Here is a 9,522-nt window from a genome sequence, read left to right as displayed (position 1 = left end):
CTGGAAAACTGTGCATACGGAACCTGCTCTGCACAGTGACAGATTCGCGGCCATCAGATGGCGCATAATCTACATTTATATTCTTCTAGGAGCTGACCTGACAGGGCGGCTATTAGCCTTTTTAGGGCATGGGTAAGTGCACTGTATTTGGTCAGAAACAAAGTTCGAGAATAAGCTAGAACAAACTGAATTTTCAGACGTCCTTGGAGATGTGTTAGTGGTAGTGATTATTGGGTCGCGATTCCACACCTCATGATGGCTTCCACTCCAATTGCTGGATGAGGCAGGCTCACTAACTATGATGTGGCCTCCCAGTGTACGTGCATTCCTGGCAGCATGCACTTTCGGTGCTCACTCAGACAGCGCTATCACCTGCGAACACCTTCGCCGTTCAGGAGAATGATAACGAGTATTTCATTCCATTAGAAGTTTGGCGGCTTCGTAATTTCAGTACTAACTGAAGTTTGACGTACGTTACTTAAGTGTACACATACTTAATTTTGCTCTACTGCATCTTCGTTTACAGCCATGTCACTTAGTGCTTCTAATCGTGGGGAAACGCTCACACTACGCATTTTATCATCCATAAGACGTATCCAAAAGAATGTTATTAGAACTGGTACCTTTAGTCATTTCATGTGTAATGCATTGCCATCACCCTGGAATCAGATGATATTGTCTATTTTTGATTTAGTTAAATCTCTCTAGGGATATTAATGGACAAATTTCACAGCAAGATGACGCCCAGTTGCCCCGCATCATACACAGATGCTCTCTTCATCTGAGAATATCTACGTATTACCTAAAACAACAAATATGGAAAACGTTCAACTAATTTTTATGCTACATCAGCGTGTTAAACCCCCACCTTCCTCCTTTGCATTTAAGGATCTAGCTCACTACGCGTGTTTAAATATAATGCGCTATCTTTTCTTCTTTATCTTTTTTAGGAACCTTACTATCCTTGTACTTTTTTCACATTTTATAAGTAAGTAATAGACGCCAATGTCTTCATTTACTTCCTTTTTTATTGTCGTGTCTTGTTTTTTGTTCTACGTAGTTGTTTATTAGATAGAACTGACAAGAGGTCACTTACCAGTGTTTGACCCTGGTGCCTGTTTCTGTACACTTAAAGTGCATTGTGTTTCATTTGTTAAAATACAATTTTTCAAACTTTCAAAGTCGCATTTTCGGCTACCCGAGCTACAATTGAGATCGTTCAGTACAGCTGCCAGGTCTTCTTTCAGGCAGAAATTTACGGGCTTAATTTCTGCCAATACCACAGGCATTTGCAACCTCTGAGAGAAAAAATGGCGTCTCTCTAGTGAATAAAGGTTGCGGCTTTCTACAAGTAGATGAACATGTGCGTTTTTGGCTGTGCTATAACAAGACAACGACATCACTTACGCCACAGCCCTAAGCCATCTCGTTCCGCATACAAAGCACATGCCCCACGAGTTACACGCAGGCCGCTGCCTGGCTCCCATTCGGAGCCTGCGCAAAAACCCCTAAAGAGGCAACCAAGCAGTGGACGTGGACGTGGCAGCCTACCCGTATGAGGACGCTTTCGTGGCAGCAGCCCCAGACCGCAGTTTCAATGTGGAACTAAAGGCCCTCTACACGAATTGAGATTTCAGCCCCAGAAGAGGCCACTGCAGTGGCTATTTAACATTTCGATAACATCGGTGCCCCTTTTCACATCGTCTCTGACTCTCAACAAGCCTGTCGCGAATACTCGACAGGCCGACGACTCACTCAAGAGGCGATCACGTTGGGCTGCCGTCTCACCGAACATGATCGAATTACGTGGACCGCAGGCCACGAGTTAACGCTTTAGCTCCCGATCTTAGCAAACGATCGAGCGAAGCTGCCTGCGCCCCCCCCCCCCCCCCCCTGTCTCTATACTATCCACGTATTCAGAGCGCCTTGAGACCCAACGACTCGACCGCCGGATTTACCTACCACCACACATGCCACTCATCTAAAAGAAGCCTACGCCCGGTGCCAAATTAATAATAATAATAGTAATAGTAATAATACTTGGCTTTTGGGGAAAGTAAATGGCGCAGTATCTGTCTCATATATCGGCGGACACCTGAACCACGCCGTAAGGAAGGGATTAAGGAGGGAGTGAAAGAAGAAAGGAAGAGAGAGGTGCCGTAGTGGAGGGCTCCGGAATAATTTCGGCCACCTGGGGATCTTTAACGTGCACTGACATCGCACATCACACGGGCGCCTTAGTGTTTTTCTTCCATAAAAACGCAGCCGCCGCGGTCGGGTTCGAACCCGGGAACTCCGGATCAGTAGCCGAGCGCGCTAACCACTGAACCACCGCGGCGGGTTGGGGTGCCAAATTCGAACAAACAATTTTTCAAACCTTTCTAGATTTCACAAAGTCCATCCCACGCTAATAACAAAACACCTGCCCTTGGTGCAGTGCCAGTCCGACACTTTTTCATTCATCAAATGAGTGCTAGGTTAAACCGCAACAACTACATACACCGGACACGTCACTCGAGCAGCGGGGAGGTACGTGACGAGCGTCGCCTTGCAGAGCCAGCGAGCGCTGATCCAACTGGTGTGCTCATCGGCCAAAGCCGTTGAGGTCCTGGGCTGAGGATTCTAACTACCAGCTCAGTCAAGACCTTTTTTGGTGATTGAACGTTTTTCATCCTCCTCCGCACGTACTTCTTTTGTGGCACATAAAATTGTCCAAGTCCATTGCTTGCTGGCTTTCGATCGCTCTCTGCCCCCTTCCCTAGATTTAGGGCATATTTTTGCAAAAACGTCGGCCTGAGGGGAACGAATACGATCGACACGTTGTTACTGTCCTCTATCTGTTGGAGCGGCACATACCAACCGTAGGGGATTGGCCACCTGGCCGTCTTTTGTAAGTGGCATTATTTTTTTTTTGGGGGGGGGGGGGGGGGGACTATGGTCAGGGAAAAAAATATGAGCAACGAGATTTGATGCAGTAGAAATGACACGAAATTCACGCTATTAAAGAGATGTATGTTCATTTTCCCTGCCCACGCGCGGCACACAGTCTGTACTATTAAATGGGTGCCACGGGATCTGCTGACCTCTCAAAGCCAGGCACATTTAGCGACCCGCCTCGCGACTCCAGGCTAATCATTGCCTCGGCTCTTTCATTTCGACAGCTTTACCCTCCATTCATCAAGAAAGGAACTCCTCCGGCGCCGCACACGTGCTCTCATCCCTCCGTGATCGCTAACCCTCCCCCGTGGTCTTACCCGCGCAGATGAGGTTGCGCTTAGGAGGATCTGGGTTGGGGTTGCCCTCACACCTCCCGTATCTCGGAAGTGGACTCAGTATCGAGATTGCTCTCCTTGGCCTGGGTGTCCGATAAGTAAACGCGAGGGCACTGAATCCGACATTTACCACTTACTGTGGGACTGCCCAGCTCTCAATCCTACAAGGATCCGGCAGCTGAACGTAGCGAATCTTTCACCAAGCAACCATGCCTCATATATTGCCTGAACGCAGGGACCATACCATTGCTCACTACTGGACTTCATAAAATCAGCTGGCCCTTTTTCATTATTTTAATCATTACTGCATCTTTCATGACACCTTCACCCATTGATGCCCTGGGGCAATAAATCTGGTTTAAAAAAAAAAGCATTGTTTCTTGACAACAAAGCGCGCAGAAAACGAAGACCAAGACATCTTCGTCTTCATCGTTTTCTGTGCGTTTTGTTGTCAAGAATGGAATACCAACAAGCCGAAACCCACACCTTATCAAGCATTGTTTACCTTGCGCTCTTCAAATTAAAGACGTCTCGGTGGATCTTCCACTTGATGCCAGTGTTCTCGCAGATGATCTTGGCCAGGGTTGTCTGTCTTATTGTGTGCAGCTGCCCTGAACACATGGAAAGCGAAAATTCAGGAACAGGTTAATGAATCAGAAAGCCTTGATGTTCTGATCCGTCCACTCGGAATAATAAGGAAGCGCTACTTGAACAGGGTATAAAATTCAAGCACTTCACTCTTCTACATTGGGGCTTTGTTGCCTCCCCTTCCCATCCGTCCTGTTAATGCACTGATAACTCTGAGATGGCGAAAAGTGTTCCGAAGCATTTCGAGAAGGCGGCTGTAGTGTCCACTTTCAGTGCCTTACTATTTTCGTGTAATGACTACAGTTGCCAGGCACTGGACCAATTTTATGTATGTCTGAAGACAGCTAAACATGATGAGTTAGCGAGAAAGAATAAGACACGCGCTTATTTTCAATGGTCACTGATATGAGCTAATGTGCTTCGAATGTACACATTAGAACTATTTCCCATATTCTAGAGCGCTTAAAGATTAGGCGTTTTCACGACTTTCCTTTTGGGATATCATGTATGCTCATGGCTCTTCATGCACTAAGTCTGAGTCAAGAGAAAAAAAACAGCTAAAGCCTGAGTCAAGAGAAAAAAAACAGCTAAAAAAGACGTAGGACCAGGAGAATACACACACAGACTGTCGCCGGACTTTCAACTGATTTATTATTCAACAGCGAACTGTTAGAAGCATTTCTAATAAAAAAACGAACGTGTTTGCATCAGCGACCCGTCTGTTATTCTTACTGACAAAGAGTGGCATTCTTTATCTGGTTTGTAGTGACTTCCGGACTTTGATGAATGTGGCATGTATGTGCGCTTGCGCAAGCAGTGGCTTTAAATACGCGGTGGAACCAATAATAAATCATTTGAAAGTCCTGCGACAGTCTTTGTGCGTCTTCTCCTGGTCCTACGTCTTTTTCTCGCTGTTTTTTTTCTCTTGAACATGTACCAACTCGCCCAGCAATTCACGCTTCTGAACTACGTACGCCTGAGGTCCTCTAGATAAGGTCAAAAGTGCGGGGTGTAGCACCAGCTCATCCCGGTTATATTCTAAACACAATTTACCTGCCTTGGCGCACGTTGGCCTTACTTGCCTACGCGCCATAAAATGTAACAATTTACATACCACTTGCATTCATAACTTTTCTGCAGGACAAGGAGTGATCTTTCGCGAGTAAGTACAGCACACTCAATACTGGCTGTTGAAATAGCAGCCATTTAGCTGGTACCGCAGCATTTGAACGCTTCAGTATTCATTATCTGTCATTCAAAACAAGCGAGTTCCCCTGGCTGCCACCACGAAACGCATTGCTGAGGACATTAAAAAATAGCGCCTCAACATCATCCGTGACATAAGAAAGAATGATAATGACGGAGTGGCTGCAGAACATAGCGTGGTAAGCCGCTAGGCTTAGCGGCACTGGCCGGAAGGTGTCCAGAATTTCTGATAGCGGGGACAGTTTGATTTGAGATCAAGCAAGCCATAGCGAACGTCTCTTCACAGTAACGTTCGTTCTGACCAGTTTCGAACGAACCAAGAAAGAAGAGATAAGAGGGAAAAAAACGTGACTAAAATTTGGAAAAAATTAAACACAAAGGCGAGCCGCTAATAGCACAAGCAATGTGTACACACGGCTATGCTCCTCCCCATACCTTCAGTGAATGACCCGGCCTGTCCGCCATGCTCGTAGTAGAAGCGGTCACCCCACTTGAGCTTGCTCATCATGTCAGCCACGATGCACAGGAACGTAGGCCCCATGGCCGCTCCAGGGACGAGGTGCTCGTTGAGTCCGGCAGAGAACAGGTCGATGTCTCGCACGTCCCTGCACCGGTTTTCAAACGCGTCCAATGGTTCATCATTGCATTCAGCTATTTACTGTTCTCCTCGTGACAGCGAAAGGAGACCAATACAGGCGAATTACGACTATGCTTTTTGTGGTGCTGTCTTTGTCGCCCTTTGTCGATTGTTCAAGCACTTGTGCTGGTTGTACTGGTTTATTTTGGGGGAAAAGAACAAGTAAAAACAGGAATGCTGGTAGCAGAAGTTGATTCATTCTAGTCGGGCACCCGAACGGCAGCCTTCGAGGTATAGAGTTTAGCGATAGAAAAGGTGCAAAAAAGACGAAGTATTAAGAGACGATTCAAGGAAATAAGTGTATACTTTTTGCATACTGTGCACAGGAAAACAGTTTCTATCACAAACACATATACACAAACGCGTAAACATACAAGTAAGATTAAGGAATGGGTTAGAAACAGAATGGCATTTAAGGCTGATGTAAAAGACGCGGTTACACCGATGGATCCTTGGCGGCATATATCTTGGGACAGGCGTTGATCACTTAAAAGCACTTAGCAAAGCTGCAGTTTGGGCTTGTTTGTGCATGTCGATCGAAGTAGATCCAGTCACCTCATTGAGGGACTGAAAAAACACTTCAAAAAGCAAAAAAAAATTCGGACGGGAGACCAAGGCCCACATTTAGTGGCCCAACTTAATGCCTGCAACTGTGCACTGTTTTTAGAATAGACAACGATCCTTCCAAGAAACAAGCACGGCTGGCCTTACATGCTAGCTGAAGGGTTTCTGAATCAACTATAAAAGGCAACAGACTGCGCAAGTGCTGTCATAAGTGCATAAGTTATCTTATATACAGACTAGTACGATTTCTTAAACTCGCGTCTTTGATAGTTCTCTTTAGAGCGGATGTCACAGGTGCTTTACTAATGGTTGTTTTCGTGCAGGCGCGGCCGCCTGTACACATGCATGTGCATTCTTTTGACGAAACTGAACAGTTGTAATAACCTTTGTGGTCGAGCCCTGCTTTGCGAGTCGACTTTTGTTTGCGCTCACGTCTTGCGCGTTAGAAGCAGAAAAGGAATCTATTCATCCACGAAATCGAAAAGACCACAGTGACCTGGGGCCAGTGTTGTGGGCGTTACCGAAAAAAAAGCAACTAAATACGTTACTGGGAACGCTTTACCGTTACCGCTACTCAAAAAAAGTACTGCACGTTACTTTGCCGTTACTCCATGACCATAAATTTTTAATCAGTGCGTATTCGCTGCAAGAACTCACGATAACAGTTTTATAAAGCTCATGGTTCACATAAGACTTCTAGCCCAAACAACGATTTTAGCCGAAATCTTGGTTTAACGAGAGTTCTTTGCACAAATGTGCAGAAACATAGCAATTTTATAGTGGCCTTAAGTCGTCTGTAGAGTTACATGTAATGGCTTCTAACTCTGTGGCACATGGTGAAGCCATTTTCTGGATGCGATATTAAACGCAAAATGGCACTTCGCCATCAATTCTAACTTCACAAAGAAAACAGCGCTGAACTCTCAACAAATTTACAGTAGTTCAAAAAAATGTGATATTCCAAAATGCTCGGCATGCTTACACTCTTTAGAGAGTTGTGTTAGTGACTGGTTTGGGAAGGGGAGGTAGGTTAAGGCAAGTGTGTGAATGCGTGTTCGGGCACGTGTTTCGTGCTTTATGAGTATTCTCTCCTTTTCTTTTAGTTTGGTGCGTCGTTAAGAGCAGGTGTTTTTTGGCATGCATGCGAGCCGCAACGAGGCTCGTCGAGAGAACCTGCACATTTTGTTTATTTGCAACATCACTTTAGGTACTCTGCGCTTTTTTTTTTCTAAAAAGAGGGCGGAGGCGGGGGGGGGGGGGAGAATTGGAATAAAAACTAACTAGTAATGTGACACCTCACGCTATCGCAAAATGTTAACGTAAGTACGTTACCCGTCACAGTTTGGAAATGGTAACGAGCACATTACTAAGTTACCGAAAAAAGTAACGCGTTTCCGGTAACGCCGTTACTTGTAACGCGCTACCGCCAACACTGCCTGGGGCCAAATTTTGTAAAGATTTTTTTCTCATGATTCATTTTAACAGACTCGTGCACGTGATCACACACACACGCCCAGACGCTGCGTGCTATGTGCAGCCTTTTCAGACGTTTAGAACACAGGAGGTTTGCTTTGCTTTTGAAGGCTATGTAGTAGGGCTCCTGTAGCATCTGTGGAAGTCCTATCTTTCGGATGTAGGGAAGACCGGAGTTCCTCTTATCTTCAGCAGATTTTAAGCGCCAGGGTGCATGACGAGCCACATGGCATGGCCTGGAATCTTTTGACAAAGGAAAAATTAAGAATTGGTTTTTGGGGAAAGGAAATGGCGCAGTATCTGTCTCATATATCGGCGGACACCTGAACCGCGCCGTAAGGGAAGGGATAAAGGAGGGAGTGAAAGAAGAAAGGAAGGTAGAGGTGCCGTGGTGGAGGGCTCCGGAATAATTTCGACCGCCTATGGATCTTTAACGTGCACTGACATCGCACAGCACACGGGCGCCTTAGCGTTTGTCTCCAAAAAACGCAGCCGCCGCGGTCGGGTTCGAACGCGGGAACTCCGGATCAGTAGCCGAGCGCCCTAACCGCTGAGCCACCGCGGCGGGTAAGTTCCCAAAACACCAATTTTAATTTTCAATTTCACCAGCGTCACCAGCACTAGGGAATCCAACAGTTTTGGTGACTGTTGGCTTCATTCATATATGTGTGTCTTAACATGCACCTCATTTCCCTTCCCTTGTCTGCTCAATGGAATCACTACCTTGACATAGTGGTCGGAGAAAGGTGCGTCCATTTCGCGCGCCAAGGGGTGCACGTCTGTAAGCGTCTCCTCTGCCTCCCCTTGGGTTTGGTTCGAGGAAGAGCCCACCCGATGAGTGGAACCACTGGCGCGCTTTCCGGTGTATGTCGCCACCGCGATAAGGCGTCGGTAACCTGCACTTGTTTTTGGATTATACCAGCATCTCAGCGCTGCGGGCTGCCGTAGCGTTGCTTCGCGTATCAAGCCAAAGGACTTGAACCCCGTTGAGGGGATATCAGCCGACAGCCTTTTTCGTACTCAGAAATTGTGGACAAAATCATTTTTGAACGGGAACCAGTTCAAAACTCAATTAAGGTAATGAACTCAAATATTTCATATATTGTAATATTTCAATATAGCAATCAATACATGTGCATCCGGAGATCTCCCGTCGACAGGCTTGGATTTCTTCACTATTAACGTTTTCGCTTTCGTCAGAAGCGTTCCATGGTAGCCTTAACTGCTCGGTGCGAGTGATGGAAACGCTCTAAAGGAAACATACTCCTATATATCGGAAAGACATATCGCAAGAATGGGTCATTACCTTCAACATTTTCATAACAGCACCTTACAATTATTTAATATTCAAATTTTTTGTCCACAAATGTTGAGTATGAGGAGGAATGGAAACAGTGATGCAAAAATATATCGAAGCCAGGGCGATACGTTTTTCGCGAGCACTTGCGCGTCCAGGGCATTTCTGTCCCCCGAAAGCGCTTTCCAAAATCTCAAAATATGGTGCATGAGTTGAGGAAAGGGCTTGTCTTTGCATAAGACTCTAATTGGTAGCAGAAGCAAGGAGGAGTTGGAGGGTAGAGACAGGACGAAGCATTTTTTTTGTCTCAGAATTTAAGCCTGAGCCTGGGCATCTGACAGAACTTTGCCAGTTATCAGTCCTATGCATACTCTCGCATGCGAATATTTAAATAAAAGTGCTTTCTAGTGCAAAATTAAATAAAGGTAGCTCTCACTAGCTTGCTATGAGCTCTTTTGTGTAGAGTTACTTTAGTGGCATGTGTA

General features: G+C 45.9%; 1 protein-coding gene across 1 annotated transcript in view; it reads right to left on the bottom strand.

The window, feature by feature from the left end:
* Positions 1–3,773: 3,773 nt before the first annotated feature.
* LOC144108228 (chorion peroxidase-like) overlaps positions 3,774–9,522 on the bottom strand; it is a 31,656-nt gene continuing 25,907 nt past the window's right edge. The window contains exons 10-11 of the mRNA XM_077641507.1: positions 5,502–5,671; positions 3,774–3,883 (exon numbers count right to left, since the gene is read on the bottom strand). Of these exons, the coding sequence (XP_077497633.1) occupies positions 3,774–3,883; positions 5,502–5,671 (280 nt within the window). The remainder of the gene's footprint in view (positions 3,884–5,501; positions 5,672–9,522) is intronic.

Source organism: Amblyomma americanum, chromosome 10 (genome assembly GCF_052857255.1).
Source record: "Amblyomma americanum isolate KBUSLIRL-KWMA chromosome 10, ASM5285725v1, whole genome shotgun sequence".
Lineage (NCBI taxonomy): Eukaryota > Metazoa > Arthropoda > Arachnida > Ixodida > Ixodidae > Amblyomma > Amblyomma americanum.
The sequence above is the reverse complement of the archived record's forward strand: the minus strand, read 5'-3'. Positions and strand labels throughout refer to the sequence as shown.